The 26567-nt window shown below is 41.5% G+C and overlaps 1 protein-coding gene across 7 annotated transcripts in view; it reads left to right on the top strand.

Moving 5' to 3' along the window:
- sntg1 (syntrophin, gamma 1) overlaps positions 1–26567 on the top strand; it is a 533638-nt gene that overhangs the window by 191378 nt on the left and 315693 nt on the right. The window contains exon 1 of one of the 7 annotated variants that reach the window (XM_055634099.1): positions 5299–5413. The exons of the other annotated variants lie outside the window; for them this stretch is intronic. Within the exon in view, the coding sequence (XP_055490074.1) occupies positions 5361–5413 (53 nt within the window). The 5' untranslated portion in view covers positions 5299–5360. Of the gene's footprint in view, positions 1–5298; positions 5414–26567 lie in introns of those variants that run through there. 7 annotated transcript variants of the gene reach the window in all.

Below are 26567 nucleotides of genomic sequence, written 5' to 3'. Positions count from 1 at the left end.
AAAAAAGTAGTAGGATAGAACCTACTACTCTTATCCACTTTCATAACTTCCTGCACCCATGGATAGATGTAAAAGTTTTTTAAATGTGATTTTCTTGATGGTTCATTCATGTCAGTCTTTATCTCAATGATGCAATTCAGTGAAGTCAAGTGCAAATGATACTTACATGTGGCTCGGTTTAGAGTTGTCACCATCATGCAGAACCAGAATACTAATTGGAGTTCAAGAAGATAACGAAAATGATCAGATCTACTAACTGGCATCTGAGGAATTTGCACGCATCTTGTGCTAAGACGAGGGAAATTCTCAACTGTATACTAAAAAGTACTGTGCTGCAGATTAATATACACAGTTGGGGAATCTTAGATTGAAAGTCTTTATTGTTACATCAGTGCATGGATTAATGGTTAATACATTGTATTGCATTTGATTATGAGCATATCTCAGTATCACAGCACTATAGGTTGTCTGTTCTATTCAGTATTAGATATTATTAGCTACTAGCAGAATTCAATATTCCTTCTCCCACCAGCATCTCTCTGCAAATCCCTCACCCTTATTTGTTTCCACTCGCTCACGATGTTCAGTTGATTCACAGAAGTTCTTGTTTGAAAACTATGGATATGAAACTAGGAGGTGCATTGCCTTTTTGACCTGTGACAGGCTTGAGGACAGTTGAGGTACACGCGAGGAAACTGCTGTTGGGTTAGTCAAGGCATCAGTGGAGAGAGTTCTGATGCTGGATGAGGGGGTTGGCTAGGAGGAGGTGTAGCCTCCAATTCTGAGTGAAAGGAAGATCGTTCACAGTAGTGATAGGTGTGGATGGCACAGAGTTGTACCTTTTACATAATTGTTGAATGGTGATATATTAAACTTTATAAATGGTGACAGTATCAGAAGGAAGGTTTAAACCGAAGATAGAGACAAAATGCTGGAGTAACTCAATGGGAAAGGCAGATCAAAGAAGGGTCTTGACCAAAAATGCTGCCCATTCCTTCTCTCCAGAGATGCCTCCTGTCCCGCTGAGTTACTCCAGATTTTGTGTCGATCTTCAGTAATTCCTTGGTGCCTCAGTTCCTCTTCTTGATTACCATGCAGTAATGCTTTAACTGTCTGTCAGGATGTTGCTCCAGGCTTCAAAAATCTCACTTGATTTTAACAGTTGTTTTCAATGCCAAAGGAAGTTAAGATCCCCTTCTGAGCTTTTAAACTATAAATTAGATATTGTTAGCAAATTACTTCATGGTTACCATCACAACAAAGAATTGTTAATTTGGTGGCAATGCTGGTGCTTATGATTAATGCGTGAGTCCTGTTCTTGGACCAGAAAGCCTCACTTATCAACTAATAATAACATTTGCAGTTTACAAAATTGATGAATGATGATACATTAATCCACAAATAATATGTAAATAATACGACTTGGTTCTCAAGCCCCAAGTGATCTTTCTGCTCCATCAATAAACTGCTTTTCTATAACTGCTTCTTCAATGACCTACTGAAGCAACAGATTATATTGTTAAACTATGTGTTGGGAATCATTTTCCCACAACATAAAAACACAGATGCAACTTTATTGTGTATTTACAGATCTTATGGACCCATCAGCCCGTATTACAAGCTTTGTTTATAAATGTGATGTCGATCTCATATTGGAGTCCCAGGCAGCATTAAAATTCCAATTTCTCTTCCTCCCACAAAACTGTGCAATAATGCAAATTTAATCAGAAGTATTTTGGGATAGTTTACCTGACAAATCCATCTTAAAACAATCCTTTTGACTTTTTGACAGTCAAACATTTTAAAACATTTATAGATATAAATTAGTCAAGAGAGACAAGAACAAGAGTGTTTTATTGTCATTTGTCCAGATAGAACAATGAAATTCTTACTTGTGGCAGCACAACAGAATATGCAAACATAGTATGATATGACAAAGGAGAGAGAGAAAATAAAAGCTCAGTTGTAAATAAAAGCTGAGTGTGTAAAGAAAAGCTCAGTCATTGCTGCACTAATTGTTTTGCTAGCCTTGAAACAAGGGCAGATGTTCAATGCCAGTAACGGTTTAACCCACCTAATACTAGTTATAATGCATGGAAGACAAAGTGCTGAGTACTGACTGATAAGTTCCTTAGCATATTTCATTGCAAATAAAATATTGCAAAACATAATTAAGATGAGCATAAATATGTCATTGAGCTAATTATTAGTCAAATCTGATTAATCTAGCAGGAGAAATATTGGCATTTGTTTTTTTTTAAACCAAATAAAATGAATTGATACAGACTATTGCTGATAAGAAAGAAAGTAGAATGATAACATAGCTGAAGATTATCAGGTCTTAAATGCTCCATTGGGGAAGGGCTATCAGCTACATAGATAGGGAAGGGATATGAGCTGAATGCAGACAAATGGGATTGGCACAGATGGGCATCGTGGTTTGTAACCACAACTTGAGCCGTAGAATCTGTGTCAGTGTGGTATCACTCAAAGAATCAGGTTCATAACTTATAGGAGCAAAATTAGCTCCTTTGGCCCATCAAGCTGACTCTGCCATTCAATCATGGCTGACCTACTTTTCTCTCTCAGTCCCATTCTCCTGCCTTCTGCTCATAACCTTTGTCACCCTTACAAATCAAGCATTTATCTTGTTCCACACCAGGGCATCGGAGATGTCCTCATTCTTCAGTGAACGGGGGTTCCCCTCTTCTACTATAGATGAGGCTCTCACCAGGGTCTCTTCTATACCCTGAGACTCTGCTCTCACTCCCCATCCCCCCCACTCGTAACGAGGGCAGAGTCCCCCTTGTCCTCACCTTCCACCCTACCAGCCGTCACATAGAACAAATAATCCTCCGACATTTACGCCACCTCCAACGTGATCCCACCATTTGCCACATCTTCCCATCTCTTCCCCTGTCTGCTTTCTGCAGAGACCGTTCCCTCTGTAACTACCTGGTCAATTCGTCCCTTCCCACCCAAACCTCACACTCTCCGGGCACTTTCCCTTGCAACTGCAAGAAATGCTACACTTGTCGCTTTACCTCCTCCTTTGACTCCATTCAAGGACCCAAGCAGTCTTTCCAGGTGAGGCAGAGGTTCACCTGCACCTCCTCCAACCTCATCTATTGCATCCGCTGCTCTAGATGTCAGCTGCTCTATATCGGTGAGACCAAGCGTAGGCTTGGCGATCGCTTCGCCGAACACCTCTGCTCGGTTCGCATTAACCAACCTGATCTCCTGGTGGCTCAGCACTTCAACTCCCCTTCCCATTCCGAGTCCGACCTTTCTGTCCTGGGCCTCCTCCATGGCCAGAGTGAGAACCACCGTAAATTGGAGGAGCAGCACCTCATATTTAGCTTGGGCAGTTTGAAAATGACCAGCGGTATGAACATTGACTTCTCTAATTTCAGATAGTCCCTACTTTCTCCTCCCCTTCTCAGATCTCCCTCAGCCCACTAGCTCCTCCTCTTCCTTTTTTCTTCCCACCCCCCCCCCAACCTCACATCAGTCTGAAGAAGGATTTCGACCCAAAATGTTGCCTATTTCCTTCGCTCTATAGATGCTGCCTCACCCGCTGAGTTTCTCCAGTATTTTTGTCTACCTTCAATTTTGCAGTTCCTTCTCAAACACTTGTCAATTGTTGTACCACTCTTTCCTCTCACCTCTTTTTTTTACCAGCTATCTCCAATCTGCTCTATTGGCCTGAAGAAAGGTCCTGATCCTAAATATCATCTGATGATTTCCCAGCATGGCCCACTCAATACCTCCTGCAGTTTGTTCTTTGTATAAATATATTAGGCAGGTTTTTAGTACGTTTCCAGATCACTTTACAGATTTTAGTATTGAATCAATTTTTAGATGATTTGGATCTGCATTTGCATGGTTCTGAGGTTTGTATCAGATTCAACTTGAACTACATTGTAATCGGGTGGTACAAACTTGGTTCAACTTCCAGAGATGATAGAGGGATACAGCATGAAAGCATGAAAGGCCGTTTTGTCCACCACATCTCTGCTGACAGTTGACATAGAAACATATAAAATAGGTGCAGGAGTAGGCCATTTGGTTCTTCGAACCAGCACCACCAATCAATATGATCATCATGGCTGATCATCCAAAATCAGTACCCCGTTACTGCTTTCTCCCCATATCCCTTGATTCCCTTAGCCCTAAGAGCAAAATCTAACTCTCTACATATCTAACACTCTATTGCATCCACCCATCTTAATCACATTTTCCGGCCCTTTAGCTTATTGCCTTTAAAGCCTTTCAGGTACACTTGTATAGACAATTCTTAAATGGGCTCTGTGTGTTTGTTTCTGCTACTCTCTGGGGAAATAAATTCCAGGTGCTCACCCTCTCTGGGTGAAAAAGGTTCCCATCAGATTCCTTTTAAATATCTTACCACTGACTCTAAATCAATGTCCAGTTTTATCTACTTTGGATATTGGGAAATATTTCCTGCAGTCCACCCTGTCTCTACCACATCACAAACATGTGCCCTTGTAATCTACTCCCGCACCAGGAAACACAGCCTCTCTAGTCTTTCGTCATTACTGAAATACTCTATTCTAGACAACATCCATGTGAATCTATACTGCACCCTCTATGCACTATCACATCTTTCCTTTCATGTGGTAATCAGAAATGCACATGATACTCCAGCTGAGGTCTGACTAATGTTTTATAAAGTTGGAGCATAATCTCTGTGCTTTTGTAGTCCATGCCTAGACCAATGAAGGACTTATTTGCCTTATTAATCACATAAACTACCTGTGTTGCCACTTTCAAGAATCTTTGGACATGTACATCAAGGTTCCTCTATCGCTCAATACTCCCTTGGCTCTATCAGTTCCTCAATTATTCCCTTGGTCGACATAAACACCTCAGATATTACTACTAATTTCTACCAAATGTCTCCTGGTGGTTCATATCTCTACCATGACATCTGTTCCCCAATTGTGTGAGCTTGGCATGCTCAGGAGGCTGAGAATATTAAGGCATTTGTTTTGATGAAAGATAATTATATTTTTAATTGGTGTCTATAATGTATTGTGGGTTCATCTGAACTCATCTAGTTGCTGTAGCTGAGTGATACTATTGTTAATTCATTCATTGAGGCATGGAGCAACAAGACCTTGGTTGCCAATTGAAGCGCAAGCTTGCAAAAACATATTTACTTTAGTTTAGAGCTGCCTTGTGGAGACAGGCTCTTTGGCCCACTGAGTCCACATTGGCCACCAAAAACCTGTTCACATTAGTTCTTAAATCCCACTTTATCATCTTATGTTTACAGAAGTCAATTAACCTACAAACCCACAAGTCTTTGGGATGTGGGAGGAAACCAGAGCACCTGAATGATATCCATGTGGTTAAATGGAGAACGTGCAAACTCCACAATGAGTGCAAGGTAGGTCAGGTTGGGAGAGTGGGCAGATGCATGGCAGATGAAGTTTAATGTAGATAAATGTGAGGTTATCCACTTTGGTAGCAAAAACAGGAAGGCAGATTACTATCTAAATGGTGCCAAGTCTGGAGTTTAGAAGGATGAGGGAATCTCATTGAAACATATAAGATTGTTAAGAGTTTGGACATGCTAGAGGCAGGAAACGTGTTCCCGATGTTGGGGGAGTCCAGAACCAGGGGCCACAGTTTAAGAATAAGGAGTAAGCCATTTAGAACGGAGATGAGGAAACACTTTTTCTCACAGAGAGTGGTGAGTCTGTGGAATTCTCTTCCTCAGAGGGTGGTGGAGGCGGGTTTTCTGGATGCTTTCTAGAGAGAGGTAGATAGGGCTCTTTAAAATAGCGGTCAGGGGATATGGGGAGAAGGCAGGAACAGGGTACTAATTGGGGATGATCAGCCATGATGACATTGAATGGTGGTGCTGACTCGAAGGGCCGAATGGCCTACTCCTGTACCTATTGTCTATTGTCTATTGACTAAACTCGGTTCTCTGGTGCTGAGACAATGGCTCTACTAGCTGCGCCACTGTGCCACCCAGTGCTGCTTCTGTTAAAATAAATAATCTTAAAACACAATCTTTTAAAGTAGTGGTTACCTGCCAGCTCCTCATACATGCTTTTGAATTCAATAGGTCATGGTTGATAATTTACTTCAGCGCCACTTTTCAGTATTTGTCACGACTCTCAATATACAAGAAGCCCAAATATACGATATACAAGAGCCTATCGGTCATAACATTCCAGCACAAAAATGTCCCATTTGTACCTACTGTCTGTTTTCTCTCCATTAATCAGTTCACTGTCCATGCCAGTACATTACCTGCCATTCCCATTATTTTTACTGTATTTAATAATCATTCATATGACGTCTAAACGAAGGGCTGAAAATCCAAACACTTGACTCTCTTGGTTCTTCCTTTGCTACTCTATTGTGACGAAACATTTAAGAAACATTTACACAGGTTCATGTATAGGTTTAGAGGGAGAGTGGTGAATCTCTGGAACTCTCTGCCACAGAGGGTAGTTGAGGCCAGTTCATTGGCTATATTTAAGAGGGAGTTAGATGTGGCCCTTGTGGCTAAGGGGATCAGGGGGTATGGAGAGAAGGCAGGTACGGGATACTGAGTTGGATGATCAGCCATGATCATATTAAATGGCGGTGCAGGCTCGAAGGGCCGAATGGCCTACTCCTGCCCCTAATTTCTATGTTTCTATGTTTCTATATGGGCAGCCAAACGCAGGCAGGTGTTGATGGGACACGTTAATCGGTGTGGGCAAGTTGGGATGATGGGCCTGTTTCCACGCTGTATGACTATTTTACTTCGGAGTCACGTGAGTGACTACGTGAAGACCCCGTCCAGTACGCACGTGTGTCATATCGGCTATCGCATTGTGTGACGACTGGCAGGGTGAACGTGATTCTCCTGCCAGCAACAAACCTGAGGTAAGTTTTTTTAAATACGTTCAGGTTTTAAAATCTTCTTGCAGGAACCTCTATTTAGAGGTCCTGCTGAAAGTCCAGGGCTAAGTCGGGACGGAGGGGAAACCCCAGTCTCGGACTTCAGGGAACCCCGGGCATGGGGAATCCCGCCCACGGACCTAGGTGCACGGAACCGCGGAATGCGGGTAGCGAACGGCGGCAAATTCACCTTTGAGCCGCTGGCGACCTGAGAACCGCTCCGTAGACTGCGGGATGCGAGGAGCGGACGGCAGTAAGTACTGTGCCACTGGCAGTTAAACCAGCGGCTTCATATACCCCCCCCCCCACCGCCCCCGAAGAAGCAGGATACCCCCCCCCCCCCCCGACTTTGTAATCATGGCTATCCCTTTGATAGGGACCACGGGGATATCCTGGCTGCAGTTACTGCGGGGATACCCAGATGGGGGGGGAAAGAAAGACCCAACTGGAGAACACCGTGGAGAAGCCCTGTTATAAGGGACCGCGGAGTAAAAGCTCGGGGGAGAAATAACCCGCAATGGAAGTGTTTCTACAAGGACTACAGAGGAACCCCAGCTGTAACAAACCACGACCACGAGACCAGGCTCCGGAGGAGCGTTGCCCTGCAGCAGAAGGTTTTAAAAGGACATGCAGGTAAATTCCTTACTCGAAGGTCGTTTTGTGCTATTTTGTGAGAATATGTTACAGGAATGGACGCCGGTGGGAGCAACAGTGATTGCATATCCCGCATGGAGCGGTTGATGGATCAGAAGCTCCAATGTGACATGCTCCGGTATATGGAGCCTAGTCACCAGGGGGTCCTGGGACGCCCATAGGGCTGCATAATGCAACCCCCTCGACAGAGGGGTTCATTAGGATTCACTTCTGGGCTGACTCTGAAGACAGGGGTTTGGCTGAAGAAACCACAAGTGTGCAGGGGGTGCAGGAACAACACTACCAGCAGCAGGAGCTTGACGAGTGGCCGTCGGGTTCAGGAAGGCCACATCATCATGCAAGACCTCACATCTTCGACGGCAGCACCCCTATGCACCCACCAGCAAACCACGATGAACTGAAGCTGGTGAAAGCTTGAAGGCCGTACAACCAGGACAAAGGTTTTTTTTTTTAGACCACAGCCCAGAACGGCCTTCGTTGGAAGATGCGCCAACCCCGTACGTGAGCTCCTCTACCTCCAGGAGCAGATGTAAAATCATGCACACATGTTTGAGGCAGCTCCTGGTCGGGTTGCATAATTCCTCCAATTCGGATAAAGGTATGGAACCTCATTGATGATGTCTCCTGTCTCGGATACAAGTTGATAATATTAAACTGGTTTGAATATTTACACTGGTTTGGGATAACACTAGATTAGTTTATACTGCACACAGGTATGGTTGGAGTTGCCTTTCAAGACAAAGCTCACAAGAATGGGATGTGGACTGATCATTGTCAACAGCCTCAACCCGCATGTGCAGTATAGACTTTTCTGAATAACTTCCATGTGATCATTTCCTCTCACAGGGTTGAAGATATTTGAAATTTAACTGGATGAGGCAACGATTCACTCAGAGCGTTACGATGGGCTAACTCCAGTTTCCAGATTATTTACCAAATCACTACTATCAGTGCTTCGGCTGCACAGAGCTAACAAATAATTAGCATGGCCCACCTGGATGAAATTGAACATACTGTATTTTACTAAATTAGCCTTATCAGCCACATAGCTATATTTGAGGAATTGGTTCTCACCCGTCCAGTTAAATTTAAATTAAGTTGATACCAACTGAAACTATTGATTGTTGGGATACAATCATCCATGTATTGGTCTGGGATCAGCTCTGAGACAAAAAATTAGACCTCTGCTATTTTTAGCTGAAACAATCAAAGTCACAATGATGGACAGCTTTGCTCCACAAAAACCTCTTATCCGTAAATCTTCAGTCATTTCCAAACTGATGCTATTGCCCAAAGATGGGTAATTTACTAATACCATCTCTAGTTATGGAGGCAGATGGGATTAGCATGAGTTATCAAGTGTTCAGTCATGGTATCAACTGCCAATGGACACCAGGTGCATTCTGTGCAAGGGTGTGTGGATATGCATATACGGCATGCACAAGTCCAAGGTGATACACTTTGGTGGTGGTATATGTTAATCACAAAGGTACAATCAAATCAAAGTATCCGGTGATAGTTTTACCAAACCGCATTTAGCACTTGTGTATTATTATGCAAAATCAATGACAACACAGAATGAATGTGTGATCACAAAGTATTTAATGACAATGTGGATTGATAGAACACTAACTATTGAGTTGCTTGCATCCAGTTTCAATCAACAGTGAACGAGGCATACAGTGGCGAAGGGTGCATTCTCGCTACACTAGGAAGGAATGTTCTTTTATGTCTTCCTCTATTTGGCCTCAATAGACGGGTTTTGCAAAATTCAACAAGATTCCCGCTTTCGGGTTTCATAGTGCCTGCCTGGGTTATATACCCATGGCTCCTGCTGAGGCGAAGAATGAACATAAAACCTTACATGGTTAATTCCAGATAAAAAGATGCTGGTTCAGTTGTGATGTTGAAACCATCCTCTGCATGATATAATCAATCATAGACATACAGACTCTGAGAGATCGTTTCTGCGGCTTGGGTTGTCAAACCATAAGTGTTAAGAGTGCTCACTACAGATTTCAAGGATAGCACTAAATAGCAGCAATCTGCATAGGAGATGGGAAGCATTGTTTATGCTTCCTTACGTTAACTCGGCACGGATGACTGACACATTAAAATTAAGTTTTATGCTATTATAACATTAAGTTACTATTCCATTACTGTGCCTTAAGTACCTCCTAATCCTTTGGCTGATGAGTACATAAACCACTCTGTCCGGTCTCACCCTCTGATATCCAGAGAATGAAGGTATCGTCAGCTTAAAACCTCCCAGGTTTAGTGACGCAGAGATATGGGTTGTTTACATTGTACTACGTCACTTCAACGATGGGCACCAGCAACATCCCTGCCCATGGTCATACTCACGTACTAGTGATTACGCCATGGCACTGAGTACAGCGCTATGGGTCCAGTCATTGCTACACTGGTTAGGATGATCATATCTGCGGGCCATAATAACATGTTTTGTTTATGATTAATCAAGCAGATTAGACAGGGACACAAGACCAAACTAGAGTTGCATATCCCATGGACCTTGGGTTATGTGTGATCACGCATTTACACCAGTGTGTCAAGGTTCCTAAGAGCCTTATAGACTGACAGCAATATTATTAGTTACATAAAATCTTGTTAGAAGGAATCACTACGAACCTTCTCCAGATGGTTATATGGGTCTGGCATATACAGGAGTGTACATTGACATTGAGTCTCACTCCACCAGGACCGCTATACCTCAGCAGCAGGGATGGACCACAACCTAGCAGTTGCAGGATGGTCAAACTATTGATTTGCCCAAATATTCAGAATAAACCTATTGCCAGATCAGGGGGTATTTGCCAACTCTATGTTAGGTATGGTTCATACTTCCTCCAGGTTGAGGGAGGTTACTATTGCCACTATTATTCATTAATAGTATCAACATGTCTATATCTATGTCATGTCTGAATGCATCCTTAATGTTCACTCATCATTGGCCTACTGATGCAGTGTATGACGCCTGGACTCGGTTCCACGGCATGAAATCACAGAGCTTTAAAATCTTAACGTAGTCACTCACGTGACTCCGAAGTAAAATAGTAAGATTAAACAAGAACTTACCAGTTTGAAGTTTGATCTTTATGAGGAGTAACGTTGAGGGATTACATGCCCTCCGCTCCCAGCCCTCTATCATAAAGTTCAACTGGTATTATGGTTCTCTTATCTTACTATGTTCAGTTCAACAACTGTTTACTGTGATTTCACACCGCTGCTTTGAAGATTGACACGCTGGCATACTGGACGGGGTCTTCACGTAATCCCTCAATGTTACTCCTCATAAAATAAAGATCAATCTTCAAACTGGTAAGTTCTCGTTTAATCTTACTATTTCAAATTACAACCCCACAAAAATTCTAATATATTCCTTCAACATGATCTCCCTGTTATGTTTCCATGCTGATTCTGCCAAATCCAATTATTATTTTCTATGTGTTTTCTTATCACTTCATAAAAGATAAAGTCTGGCATTTTATTCAAACTGAAAAGTGTAGAAAAGTCAATTTTATTACAATGTTTATTTAATTTGCCACAATGTCTAAGCCTCTCCGGTATGTTTTCATTTTGATGGTGGTTTCTGGGTCTATGATATATGACGGAAATTGCTGGAATAAGCTTCTTGACTGTTTATCAATCTATGGGAGTATCAATTTGCATATAGTTTGGGTTTATTATTGCCACGTACTAAGATACAGTGAAAAACATATTTTTAGATGCTATGCAAACAGATCAGATATACCATACACATATACAATCAGTTCAATCCCAAGTACAATAGATAGAGCAAAGGGTAAAATCCAGAGTACAGAATATATTTCCCAGCATAGTAGTGGATAGGTTCCTTAGACAAAGTGTAATGTCCTCAATGGGGCATGTGGGTATCGGACAGAACCATTCAGAATCCTGATAATGGAGGGAGAGAAACTGTTGCTGGGTCTGGCAATGTGTGCTATCATGCATCCGTATCTTCAGCCCCATGGTAGCAGGGAGAAGAGAGAATGACCGGAATGGGACAAGTCTTTGATTATGTTGGTTGCTTTTCTGAAGCTGCGTGAAGTGTAGATGGATCCAATGGTGGGGAACCCGGTCCTTGTGAACCCGGTCCCTGCAATGGGCTACATCTACAACTCTCTGCACTTTCTTACAATTTTTAGTTTGCCAGTGAGTTTGTTGTTAATCGACATCTTCAATCAAAATATTGCCTGTCATAGCAGTTACTGCTTATGGAATGGATACTACCCAATCTCAGTTCCTCTTTATCTGACTGAATCTCCAAACTGTGAAGTGCTCCTCAATTTGAATTGTCACTGCAGTTTGCTTTTGCCGGTAGGCGGCGCGGCTCTGGCCAGCAGCGGCCTCTGCAGCCTGTCCGCGTTTTTATTATTTTTTGTCTGTGTTTTTATGTAGTTTTTGTTATTTTATGTTGGGGTGTGTGTGTGGGGGGGCGGGGGTGGGGTGGGGAAACTTTTTGAATCTCTCCTGCACTGGAGACCCGACCTTTTCTCGTCGGGTCTCAGGTGTCGTTGAGGCCGCAACGAGGAGCGGCCTCCAACAGGAAGAAGCCGGGGACTCAGGTGTCGACTCACCGTTGCCGTCGCGGAGCTGGCCGAGTCCGGAGCGGGTGGAGCGGTGGAGGAGCACTGCTGCTGCCGCTGCTGCTGCTGCTGCTACCGGAGAGTCGGAGGCTGCTGCAACGCGGGTCTGTGGACGACGGCACCGGGAGCCCACGGCTCCCTGGAGGGAGACCGCTTTTCAGGGCTCCTGCAACGGCGACTTCTCCCGCCCGAGTTGCGGGGTCGAAGAGCTCCAGGAGCGGGGCCTACATCACTGCCCCGCGCGGCTGGAATGGCCGCGGACTCTGCGAGCGCACGCCGGGGGCTCCAACACCAAGACCCGGTGTGCGACCTCGCACCCACCGGCGTGGCTTTAATGGCCGCGGGACAATCGCCATCGCCAGCCGGGGGCTATGACTTTGACTCTGACATCGGGGGGGGGGGAGAGTGCAGTGGAGAGATAAGTTTATTTGGCCTTCCATCACAGCTATGTGATGGATGTTTATGTTAAATGTAATTATGTTGTGTCTGGGGTCTATTTGTGTGTAATGTATGGCTGCAGAAACGGCATTTCGTTTGGACCTCCAGGGGTCCAAATGACAATTAAATTGACTCTTGACTCTTGACTCTTGACTCTTTTGTTTGCTTTGGGTTTGCAGGCTGTTAAAATGCTTTTTTTTTTAAATTTTGGAATTGAAACATTTTGCAGTTCTAATCCAACAAAATGGCAAGCGATGCCCATTACAATGACAGCAGCTGATGAGTTGGTGTTTAGTTTGTTTTGTTTTCTTGGCCTTGGGCATTCAGTTATTGACTGTGGACTACAGCTATACCAATTGCTAGTGAAATTCTTGAATACCATCACTTTTCCACTATTGCATTCAGATTTGAATGTCAAGTGTTGCCTGCTCACAAGTTTGACAAATTCCATCATCTACCAATCCAACTATCACATGAGGTGTCTATAAAAAACATTAAAATTGCAATGCAAGGATGTTATTTAATGAAAGGGTGCACCCACAAATAGTCTTGCCTCACTGCTGACTCCCTGTACCAAAGATATAGCTTTCAAATATCTCTGATGGCAAGAGATAAAGGTAATCCTCTGGTTTCTGCACAATGCAACATGTCATTTTTGTGGAAAAAAAATGGTGTGAAAAGATATATAAATTGACCATATGTTCCAATCTCTGACAGAAGGTTTGTTTATTTTACACTCTCATATCACATCATTTTGGGCATTCACATTATCACCGCCTCCTTCAACCTCCTTAACATTATTCTATTTAAAGAACACACGCCATTTGCTCTGTTTACTGCAAGCTGAATGGTTTTTGATCACAGTCATACCACCTAAGGACAACAATAGATCCAGTCAGAGTGGCCATCTTTTCCTGTTCCCCTTCAATAGTGACAAACCCAAACGTTGTCATCTGATTAATGTGAGATACACAGCCTGTGGTCCCTTGTTACTGTAGCTGCAGTCTTAAGGGCCTGTCCCACTTATGCGACCTTTTCAGCGACTGCCGGCACCCATCATAGGTCGCTGAAAATTTTCAACATGTTGAAAATTCAGCAGTGACGAGAAAAACGTTACGACTCTTTGGGTAACTAACAGACCTCACACGACCATACAGGTGACCCCTGGCGACATGTCATGGATGTCACCTGGGAGTCGCTTGTATGGTCATGAGTGGTCACCAGGGGTTGCCTGTATGGTCGTGAAAGGTCTCCTAGTCACCCAAAGAGTCTTAGCGTCTTTATGGTTGCCACTGAATTTTCATCATGTTGAAAATTTTCGGTGACCTATGACGGGTGCCGGCAGTCGCCAAAAAGGTTACATAAGTGGGACAGGCCCTTTAGAGTCATCGAGCTTGGAAACAGGCTCTTTGGCTCAACTTGCCCATGCCGACCAACATGCCCTATCTACACATCCCACCTGCCTGCGTTTGGCCCATCTTCCTCTAAACCTATACTCTCCATGTACCTGTTCTCGTTTCTTAAACGTTGTGATAGTAACTGCCTCAACTACCTCCTCCGGCAACTCTTTTCATACACCCACCACCCTTTGTGTGGAAAAACTTGCCCCTCAGGTTCCTATTAAATCTTTCCCCCCCTCACCTTAAACCTATGTGCCCTGATTCTCGCTCCCCCTATTCAAAGACTGTCAAAAGGCTGTGCATTCATCCAATGTATTCCACTTAGTCTTTTTGGTATATATAGAAACCTTAGCCATATGCCCATGCACAATCACAGTTTTGTGCTACAGCTATGCAAGATTAATCAATGTTTTTCAACAATCCTGAAGAAAAGCTACCTGATATTCTGTTCTTACCACCAATTCAAGTTCACTTCATAAATGCATTAAAGCACAGTATTCATATTGAAAGAGGGAGTGGTTTACTTGCAAAGCTGAGTACATCTACGGATGTTGAAGTTTCCATCACCTGCACCAGACTGCATGATCGAGTCAGTGCCTTTGTTACAAGGCAGGTAAGGCGCATAATTCTCCTGCCTCGGAACAAAGAATGTCCACACTAATAAATTACAATACAATATATCTGTACATGCTAATACATATATTCTCGCCTTACAAACGTTCAATTCACAAACTTTCATTATAATGCCATTGACACTTTGTGTATTCTGTCTGTGAATCTAATTTTTTTACTTTAATGAACTGTCTGCCACTCTCCATTCTTTGGAAAACACAGTGAAATACACACAACGTGTTTTGCTCACCTTTTTGAATTTTGAAATTGCACTTCAGGAAATACTTTCTAGGAACAGATCATGTTTGTAAATTATGAAATCGGTGTACACTACTGCAGTATCATTGCCCTTTTCCTCACCAAAGGATTACAGAAGCCTCATTTGTCATAACAGCATGCAATTAACCCATCCACTACTTCATCTTGCAATGTCCAACCTCATTTCTAACATGTTATTCATTTTCATTACTCCTTTAATGGATTTCATTTTCTCAGCATCAGTTATGTTTTTATTCTCAGTAATAGGAAAGGTGTCCCCACATTTCACTTGCTTGGACCCATTTTAACTCACAGAGTGGGAGGACTACAGGGAAACTCTTCAGATTCAACTTTAATTTAATGTCAGTGTACAGTACAGAGACAACAAAATGCAGTGATGTTGGACGTTTAGAAATTAATTCCTTCAAAAATATGGATGCAAAGGATAAACCTGCTCTGAATCTGAACAGTAATGAGTCCGAAATGGGTAATACATTTTCCATCAGTATATTTTACATAAGATCAATCCATGTGCAGTGGAGAGGATAAACAGTGAGATGTTTATTAGCCTTTATCGCAAAGAAGCGATGCTTCATATGCACAAGGATGTGCGTACACTTCAATTGAAGGATGACCTACAGTTTAAAGACTGTCGTTTGGGAAAGGTATAATGGCCTTGGAAGAGGTACAACACATTCACTACAGTTACATTGCCACTTGTGTTTCTTTGAGTGTAGAAGATTTGGGGTGATTTAACGTTTTAGTTTAGTTTATTATTTTCATGTGTATCGAGGTACAGTGAAGTGCTTTAGTTTGTATGCTATCCGTCAATGAAAAGACTATACATGTTTACAATCCAGCCATCCCAATGCGCAGATAAAGGATAAATGGTACTTACAATTTAATGCAAGATAAAGTCTGATTAAAGATAGCTGAAAGGTCTCCAATGAGGTAGATGGGAGTTCAGTATTTAAGATGGTGCAGAAAAATTACTTTTTTTTTGGAAGAATCTCGAACAATGAAGGTTAGTAGCAAAATTTGACCTAGTAGTCAAAGTCACTCATTCCCAAAGAACACTAGATCAAAAAGAATGATCAAGGCACAGCAAGGTATCTTTGGTAAGGTAAGGGCACAAAAGAATATAGAACAAAGGCAGGCAAATGCATATGGGATATAAATCTGCTTATGAATGATAGGCTTGAGTGACTGAATGTCAAATATTTTTCATTTCTATATTGAAGAACAAATTGAAAATTAGTTAAGAATAGACTGACCAGTCCACTAAAACCAGTCCATGTGCAATTATCACCAGTTCAGTTCATTATTCACTTCATCACTGGGAAGTGCAATGAAGGCAGTAGGAATATTGTGCAATTGGAAAGTAAATCCTGGCGATAGTTAAATAATAAATTGAAATTAATTATGCACCACTTTTGCAGCAATTTCATGCAGCATGACCAGCCAGATATAATCAATTGAATGCCAATTAAATGGAATTGAGAAACTTAATGTACTGAAGAGATGTTTTTCAATGGATAAATGGCCTATTCTTATGCCTGACTTTCCTTAATCTCTTATTAAAAAATAATGATGAAAAGGAAATAAAGTTAGATACTAAACTAATTTTAAGGCCCATGTTTTCCAAAATTGATCTTGTTGATTCAAAGTTGAATAGCATATTAGAAAAAAACATAAGGGAAATAACAGCAAATATATCATGGGGTATTGTAATGCATCATAAACAGCACTAAACTATAATGCAGATGCCAGGAAACACTTGCCCTATTCGGATTACTGTAAACGTAAGTAGAAACAGCCAATCAATTGTATCCACCACTGAATGATTTTAGTTTCAGTTGCAGAGTACAGCATGTGGTTATACCCTGAAGCACATTTAGTCCATTGATATTGCGTGAATTTTTAAATGTTTAATTGAAAGCAAATCATGCTATGCTAAACATGCCTTCTATTAACATAAAATTTAGTTCCCCTCGTCTTGTCTGATTTGAATTTAAAATATTGCTTAGGATAAACCTAATTGAATTGAATTGAATTGAATTGAAATTGAATTGTTCTTTGTCATTATGGTTGTACAAGATGTAGAAAACCAGGAGATTTTATTCATCAAAAAGAGTCACCTGGATAAAGTGGTCTGATGGTTATATCTTGTGTACTTTTGTGTGACTTCCCTTATTTCCTTCCCATCCAGGCTGATGTGTTCATTAACTTCCTTCTGAAATTATGCCGTTTTAGATTAAAAGGCAATCTTTAAATTTGCTTTGAATTATTTTTGTTAGAGAAGAAATATGGACATGTCTGAGCATCCAGGTTCCTTTTGTTACCTATTTTTGTAAAAAAAAAACAACTAATTTGTAGTATCCTACTTCTTTAAAGATTACTACTAACTATCACATGTATAACCCATGGCTTAAAACGTTTATTTGGATTTATTGTTTCTGAGATCTTTTCATCAGTCTTCATCCCAATGTAAATTATATTGATATGTTGCAATACTGAGGCCAGTGTGTGTGTGTGTGTGTGTGTATATGTGTGGGGGTATGTATATGGATATTATGACATGGATAGGATTCTCTTGTTTGTGCTTGCATTATTCGTAAATTCAGAATAGCAACAAATTTAAGGCCTATGATTCTTAACTTTCTTCAATATGATGAAAAAAGTTGAGGTTTTCTCTTTTAGGGCTGTATTAAAGTCACTAAATGAGGAACGTGTACCAGCTGCTAAATCAGGTCAAAACAATAATACCACTTCCAGTCTTGAGAAAGAGACAATCACGTGTAACATTTGAAAATATTTCCACTGGTAAAGGCAGTGCTGGTGAGCTGTCTCACTCTGTAGTAATCTCACTGTATCCTTTCAATCATATCATGAAAAGCATACTGAAAGTTATAAAACATTATTATCATCATACACAACCTCTGGCTTTTTTGTTTATTTTCCCTATATCTACCACTTTCATTCACACCATAATACATAGCTAGACATATATAGTTATTTCATTTTGAGTGATATGTGTGCCTTCCTGTTGACTTTCTTATGATCTCATGTTAGTGTCTACGAATAGTAGAGACAGCATACAAATTAGAAGCAGGAGGAGGCCAACGTGCTTTTTCAGCCTGTTCTATCATTTAGTTTAGTTTAGTTTCATGATACACCATGGAACCAGGTCCACCAAGCACCAAGTCTATGCTGACAATTGATCACCGGTTCACACCAGCTCTATACTACTCCACCATCTCACCCACTCCCCACATACTGGGAGTGATTATTTTTTTTAACAGAGGCCAATTAACTTACAAATCCGCATGTCTTTGGTATGTGGGAAGAAGCCGGAGCACTTGGAGAAAACCCACACTGTAGCAGGAGAGTGTGCAAACTTCACACTTACAGCAGCTAAGTTCAGGATTGAATCCAGTCTCTGGTGCTGTGAGGCACCAAGTCAACCGGCTGTGCCACCACATTGTAATCTCATCTCTGCATTTCCATCCACTTGCACTAACCTCCTTATATATTGTCTGTCCATCTCTTCCTTATTCATTCTGTTTGCTTCTACTGTCCTTTGGGGAAGAGTGTTCCAAAAACTCATGACCTTGTAAGGAAAAAAAAAATAATTCACCTTTATTCTCCTAAATGCATGATCCTTTATGTTTAAATCCTATAGATCTAAATTCTTCCACAACAAAGTACAACACAGGAACAGGCCCTTCAGCCCACAGTGTCCATGCCCAACAGGATGTCAAAATCATCCAGAATCTTTGATGTTTTGATCAAGTTACCTTTCAATCTTCTAATCCTAGACATATATATCCTAGCCTAGGTTGAACACCATTCCCTCGTAAATCATTCCAAGCATTATCCAATAAATATTCTCTGGACACCTATCAATGTACTTCCATACTTCCTTAAAAATAGTGACAAAGATTGTACATTGTACTCCAGATATAGTCTGTACCTATCATAACTGAAGTATAGTAACATAGTAATAAATGATATATTCCTTTAGCTTTCGTAAATACTTGTTGTACCTTAATACAACCCTTTTGTGAAGCATGCACAAGAATATCTAGATCCCCCTGTACCTTAGCTTTGCTATTTCTCAACATTTCAATAAATTATTATTTTTTTTTTAAATGTCCTTGCTAAAATGGAGAGTATCAAACTTTCCTCAAAATGTGTCCACTAACTTAACAAGTCCACATCCCTTTGTCAACAGGTACAGAGTTCACTTATGATCTCTTAATTACATATTTTCCTCTTTGTTTTTGTGGCACCAATAAGTTTAGCAACCAGACCTTCAGTGCCATCATCCAAATCATTTATATAAATTGCAAGACGTTGAGGCCCCAGCATCAATCTCTGTACACGCCATGAACTACATCCTGTCAACCCAGGAAATGGTCCTTTCTTGCTTCAAGAGTCAAGTGTGTTTATTTGTCCTATGTACCGAAAATGGAACAATTAAATTCTTACTTGCAGCAGCACTATGTCTGTAAACACTGTACACATAGATAACACAACAAACAAACAAGAAGTTCAATAAATTCAAAAACTCCAATATTAAGTCCTTAGTGCGACCATGAATGTTTGTTGGTGTTTGTAGTGTTCAAGACCCTGATGGTTGTTAGGAAGAAGCTGTTCTTGAACCTGCAGTTCAAGGTTTTCAGACTCCTATATTTTCTTCCCGATGGCAGGAATGGAATGTGAGCATGGTCAGGGTGATGTAGGTCATTTATATTGGCTGCCTTTTTAAGGCATAGCCTCCCATTGTTCCCTCAATTGTGGGTAGGTCAGTACTCTTGACAGACCAGGTGGTGTCTAACACTTTTTGCAATTTCTATAATTCCGGTAGGCGGCGCGACTCTGGTCAGCAGCGGCCTCTGCAGCCCGTCCGCGTTTTTATTATTTTTTTGTCTATGTTTATATGTAGTTTTTGTTATTTTCTGTTGGGGTGTGTGTGTGGGGGGTTGGGAGGGATGGGGCAACTTGTAAATCTCTCCCTGCACGGGAGACCCGACCTTTTCTTGTCGGGTCTCCGTTGTCGTTGGGGCTGCAATGAGGAGCGGCCGCCAAAAGAAGAAGCAGGGACTCTGTGGAGCGCTGCTGGCTGCTGCTGCTGCTGCTGCTGCTGCTGCTGCTGCTGACTCGGAGGCTGCAACTGCGGGTCTGCGGACGGCGGCACCGGGAGCCCGCGGGTCCCTGGAGGGAGACCGCTTTTCAGGGCTCCTGCAACGGCGACTTCTCCCGCCCGAGTTGCGGGGTCGAAGAGCTCCTGGAGCGGGGCCTAACATCACCGCCCCACGCGGCTTGGAATGGCCGCGGGACTCTGCGAGCGCACACCGGGGGCTCCAACACCAAGACCCAGTGTGCGACCTTGCACCACCCGGCGTGGCTTTAATGGCCGCGGGACAATCGCCATCGCCAGCCGGGGGCTTTGACTTTGACTCTGTCATCGGGGGGGGGGGGGGGGTGCAGGGGGAGAAAAAAGTTTTTTTTGGCCTTCCATCACAGCAATGTGATGGATGTTTATGTAAAATGTAAATTATGGTGTGTCTGAGGTCTATTTGTTTGTAATGTATGGCTGCAGAAACGGCATTTCGTTTGGACCTCAAGGGGTCCAAATGACAATTAAATTGACTATTGACTATTGACTATTGAATTCCTGGGCTTAGCCCCTCTTTACCATTTACCAACCAGTCTTCCACCCATTTCAGTGCATTGCCTCCTACATTAGCTTTTTTTTGCCTTATCAAAAGTCTTCTTGAAAACTAAATACAGAATATTACTCCACAACACATTAGTCCTTCAAATAACTCCAATAAATTGGACAAATATGATGAAACAAGTTGGTAGTTTAAAGCCCCTGTGCCATCATGCCACTCGTGTGCTATACTGTTCTATATTCTATCTTCTATGTCAACGCACAGCATGTGAATAAGGAGTTATAAAAACTGTTATTTGGGCTTGAAATATACTATTCAGGGGCAAAATACTTGAAAGATGATGGCGTGCAGACTTCTGTCACAGATCCCGGTGGACACCATACTGTGTGGCTGTTGGAACACAAGCTGAAAATGTCCACAAAATGGAAATACACTGCATTTTTCCTGAAGCATTTACAGCTAATGAAAGGCTTCTTGACATATCGTAAATTTTGTACCAAAGGAGGCACAGCAGCCACTTCATACATGCCAAGATCCCACAAATAGCCATATATTCTGCTCTACTTATAATGTTGATTGTCCAACAATTTTGGCCATACAAACGATGAATATACGGAGTAACTGCTCCTATTCTTTATCAAAAGAGTGCCTTGAATCTTCCGTATCCATTTGAAAGGACTGTGGTTGAATATCTAATCTAAAGGTGGACAGAGTTACCTTGCCAATGCATCATTGTGTTAGGATTTTAATCTACAAGTCACAAGAGTGGAACATGCATTAATGCCTGAGCTAGAAATAAATGATTAGGATCTATAACTACAATGGAGATGTGGTTTAAAATCAATGAAAGTTGAAAATGAAATATGCCAGGATAATTAATATTTAAAAGAGGGCTGACAGACTGGAAAGAAGATGATGAGTAATAAAGCTATTGGATAAAGATAGTGAGGGGAAAGGGATAAAACACAAAATCAAGAAGTAGTGTTTAAGAAAGAACTGCAGATGCTGGAAAATCGAGGGTAGACAAAAATGCTGGAGAAACTCAGCGGGGTGAGGCAGCATCTATGGAGCGAAGGAATAGGTGACGTTTCTGGTCGAGACACTTCTTCAGACAAATCAAGAAGTAGAATTGCTTTGTGTGGTGTTAAGAAATATTATGTGGGAAAATACTGGTGGGAGTCACCAATAAGATCATCCTCAGTAGTGGCAAAAGGTAATTTTAATCAGGAAAGTAGAGTCACCACTAGTGAGGGTGGAACAATAATCATGGAGAATCTTAGTCTAGAAATGGAATGAGCAAAGCATATTAATAGTACGGAGAACAAAATCATAAGGAATTGGTTTCTAGATAAGTTTAGAGATACAGCCCACTGAGTCCGCATTGATCTGCGATCCCTCCACTTTACCACACCAGGGACAATTTATACCAAGCTAATTAACTTACAAACCTGTATGTCTTTGGAGAGTGGGAGGAAACCGAAGATCTCGGAGAAAACCCACACAGGTCACTGGGCGAAAGTACAAACTCCGTACAGACAGCACCTGTGGCCCGAATCGAACCCGGGTCACTGGTGCTATAAGGCAGTAACTCTACTGCTGTGCCATCGTGCTATGTAATGAGAAAGGATGAACTCGATGCCAGCATTTATTTCAAGTGGGCTTGTATACAAAAACAGGGATGTATTGCTGAGCCTCCACAATGCCGCCTTTTCTCCCTTGTGCTATTTCTTAACACCACACTAAGCTCTATAAGGCTCTGTAAGGCCGCATTTGGAATACTGTGAGCCATTTTGGGCACCATATCTGAGGAAGGATGTGCTGGATCTGGAGACGGTCCAGAGGAGATTTACAAGAATGACCCCAGGAATGAGTAGGTTAACTCATTGCGTTTGACGGTACTGGACCTGTACTCGCTGGAGTTTAGAAGAATGAGGGGGATTCTCATTGAAACATACAGAATAGTGAAAGGCCTGGATAGAATGGGAGAGTCCAGGACTAGAGGTCATTGCCTTAGAATTAAAGGAGAACAGAAGCACGAATATCTGGAGCGGCAGAAGCGTGCGCTGCTTGCACACACACAGTGAAATCCTCTTCAATGATGTGCCAACGCTCGGTGATGTCACCATCAAACGCTAAAGTCTCGGGCTTGCGAAGAGAAGTGGCCATTGTAAAAGCATAATCTGAACAAAAAAACAAACTAAAATAAATGTAAACCAACTAGGCGAGGAGAGGGTTTGAAATATCTGACACCATGTAGGAAATGATCACTCACACATAGTGATTAGAATCCATAGCCTTTTATTAGCAACTCTGTTGAGGAAACACAAGGTGCTTTCGTCTCCACGTGCACACAGCTAGTCTGGTAGAGAGAGAGAGAAAGGGAGAGAGAGAGCACTCTAATAAGCCCATGGGCGGACCAATAGTATGAGTGACACTAATCTACAAGAAGGAGATGAGGAGAAAGTTCTTTAGTCACTGGATGGTGAATCTGTGGAATTCATTGTCACAGAAGGCCATAGAGGCCACGTCAGTAAATATTTTGTAAGGCAGAGATAGATCGATTTTTGATTAGTACAGGTGTCAGGGGTTATGGGGAGAAGGCAGCAGAATGGGTTAGGAGGGATAGATCAGCTATGATTTAATGGCAGAGTAGACTTGATGGGCCGAATGACCGAATTCTATTATCACTTCTGACCTTATGACTTATGACCTTATGAATTGATATATAGGCCTTTAGATGATTATAATCATAATATAATCTGAAGATAGAATGTGATTTAATTCAATGTAATAATCAATATTATAATTCTAAATAAAGCAAACTATGAAGATATAAGACATGATACAGGAAGATATGAGTGTTTTGTAGAAGGCTTTTGGCACATTGGCCTTCATCAGTCAAAGAATTGAGTACAGAGGTTGGTACCTTATATTACATTTGTACGAGATGTTGGTGAGGCCGCACTTGTAGTATTGGGTTCATTGCTGTTCACCTTGCTTTTGGAAAGATGACATTTTGCTGGAGAGAGCCTGGACGAGGTCCTGAGCTAGAGGGAGAGGTTGGGCAAGCAAAGACTTTATTTCTTGGAATGCAGGAGGTTGAGCGGTAATCTTTTAGAGATGTATATAATCATGAGGGAAATAGATAGGATGAATGCACTCTCTTTTTCCCAGGGTAGGGGAATCAAGAACTAAAAAGCGTAGGTTTGAGATGAGAGGGAAAATATTTTAAAGAAATTTGAGTGGTGGGTAGATGGAATGAGTCAGAGGAAGTAGTTGAGCAATATTTAACAATATTTAACAAACTCTTGGACAGGTACATTGATAGGAAAGATGTAGAGGGATGTGGGCCAAATGCAAACAAATGGAACTAGCTTTGATGGGGTGCTGTATGACTCTGAACTGGCTATTGTAGAACTCAGTGTAGTTTATTGATGATATTTATACATGATAAGGGAATAACATTTAGTGCAAGGTAATGTCTGGTCAAGGATAGTCTGAGGGACATCAAAGAGGTATATTGTAGTTGTGGTAGGATGATGCAGTTGCCTGTTAACAGCTGGAACGACAGTAAAAGCTATGAAGTAAATCTCCATGGATAACAAAGACTAACACACAATTTACAGTATAAAACACACAAAACTTAACAGAAAGTGGCCGTTCTGACTAACAGGAGGGATTAAAGATAACAGATCAAACGATAAAACAGATAGTGCTATCAAAATGAAGTAAGTCTGGGCATTGGGAAAATTTGAGTTTTCATCAAAGGAGGACCAAGACATTTAAAAGATAAGGGAAAGTTGAAGAATTTATTACCAATAAAAAAAATAGTCATAAAATAAAATAAAATCCAATAAGAAACAAAAGTAGAACTGTAAAACCTCTAGATGTACAACTAAAGAAAATATTAACAAAAGACTAAGAGAGCAGAAATGATAGTGGAGAATAAGGTAACAGCAGATAAACTAAACATGTTTTCATCTGTCTTTACAAAGAGACAGGAAACTTTTCAGAAATAAATCAAGTTGAGTTTATTGTCATATGCACAAGTACGTTGAGGTAGAGATCCAATTAAAATCTTGTTTGAGGCAGAATCACAAACTCAGACAAAGACACGACAATTTATAAATAAATAATACATAAATTACACTTTTTTTAACGAAAGAAGACTGAGCAACAAAACAAGACATTAGTGTAAACCATTATTTGAGAAAGTCCATGGGAGTACAAGAGGTAAATCCCAGTGCTTCATTGATGAGATTGGATTAGGTTGTGCAGATTGGTTCAAGAACCTGATAGCCATAGGAAAACAATTATTACTGAATGTGGTGGTGTGGGAATTCAGACTTCTGTACCTCTTGCCCGATTGTAGAAGTGAGAGGAAGGCATGGACAGGATGGTGGGGATCCTTGATGATGGATGCCATCTTCGAGGCAGTACCTCGAGAGGATGATATTGATAGAGGGGAGGGTAATGCCCATGATGGATTATTGTGCATTGGATTTATGGAGAAAAAAACAGCTCAAGATAAATGAGGAGCTGAAAGGAATTCGCATGGATGAAAATTTAGTATTGAAGAAATCAATACAACTAAAAGGCATCCTGGGATTTTGAAAAAGGTGGCAAGTGTGAGAATGGATGCAATGTTTTTATTTTTCTAAATTCTATGGCATCTGGAACAGTTCCCACAGATTTGAAGGCAACCATTATAACTTTATTATTGAAGGGAAGAAGGGGAGAAAAACCAGGAATTACAGACCAGTCATCCTGACATTAGTGATAGGGAAATTTGCTTGAATCTATTATTGAGGAAGTGGTAGCAGGGCTCACAGAAAGGCTTAGGCTGTCCACAGGTACTTGAGAAAGGGGACAAATGCTTGACAAACCTGTTAATTCTTTGAGGTTGGACTCAGCAGAAAAGATAATAGAAAATCCAGGATAACAGCTATTGGTTTATTATTGTCATGTTTACTGAGATGCAGTGACAATATTTGTTTTCTGTGCTCTCTAGGTACAAACATCTATACAAGAGTGCAATTAAACCCATACAGGAGTACAAGAGGTAGTGCAAAAAGAAAGGAAACCGAGTGCTATATAGTATTACAGTTACATTGCAGGTCATAGACACGTGCAAGGGCGTCAACGGGGTAGATTGAAGAATCACAGATACAAACTCAGCTTGTGTGAGACCCACTCAGGAGTCTGATGGTAGCCAGGAAGAAGCTGTCCTTAAATCTGGTGGAACATGCTTTCAATATTTTGTCGGTTCTGCCTGAGAGGAGAGGTGAGAAGAGGGAATGACCAGGGTGCAAATGGTCTTTGATAATGCCAGCTGCTTTCCCAAGGCAGCATGAAGTGCAGATGGAATCAATATGGAGCTAAATATGTTTACATGAAGTACTGGCTGCTTACACAACTCTGCAATTTCTTGCAGTCTTGGGCAGAGCATTTGCCAAACAAAGCCATGATATCTCTTGATAGGATGTTTTATATGGTGCATCTGTAGATATTGATAGGTTGTTTTAATCATGCTAAATTTCCCTAGTTTCCCGAGGAAATAAAGACATGGATGTGCTTTCTTGATTGTAGCATTATTGTTGTTGGACCAGGAGGAATTGTTGGTCATACAGTATTTACACCTCGGAACATGAAATTCTCGATCATCGCCACTTCAGCACAGTTGATGTGGACTGGGGCATGTACTGCGCCCCACTTCCTAAATTCAATTATTAGCTCTATCATTTTGCTGACGTTGAGGAAGAGGTTGATGTCTTGACACCATGTTGCAAAGCTCCCTGTGTCATTCCTTCACTCCGCCTCGTCATTGTTCGAGATGTTACGCACTATAATAGGTTGCTGGGGATGTTGTATATTCAATAAAGTGTCACGCAGAAGATCATTGAGCATGTGAATTTGAGGGTAATACACCAGAGTTTACCAAGGTTAGGTTAATGGGTAGAAAGCACAGA

The sequence above is a fragment of the Leucoraja erinacea genome, chromosome 4 (genome assembly GCF_028641065.1).
Source record: "Leucoraja erinacea ecotype New England chromosome 4, Leri_hhj_1, whole genome shotgun sequence".
Lineage (NCBI taxonomy): Eukaryota > Metazoa > Chordata > Chondrichthyes > Rajiformes > Rajidae > Leucoraja > Leucoraja erinaceus.
The sequence above is the reverse complement of the archived record's forward strand: the minus strand, read 5'-3'. Positions and strand labels throughout refer to the sequence as shown.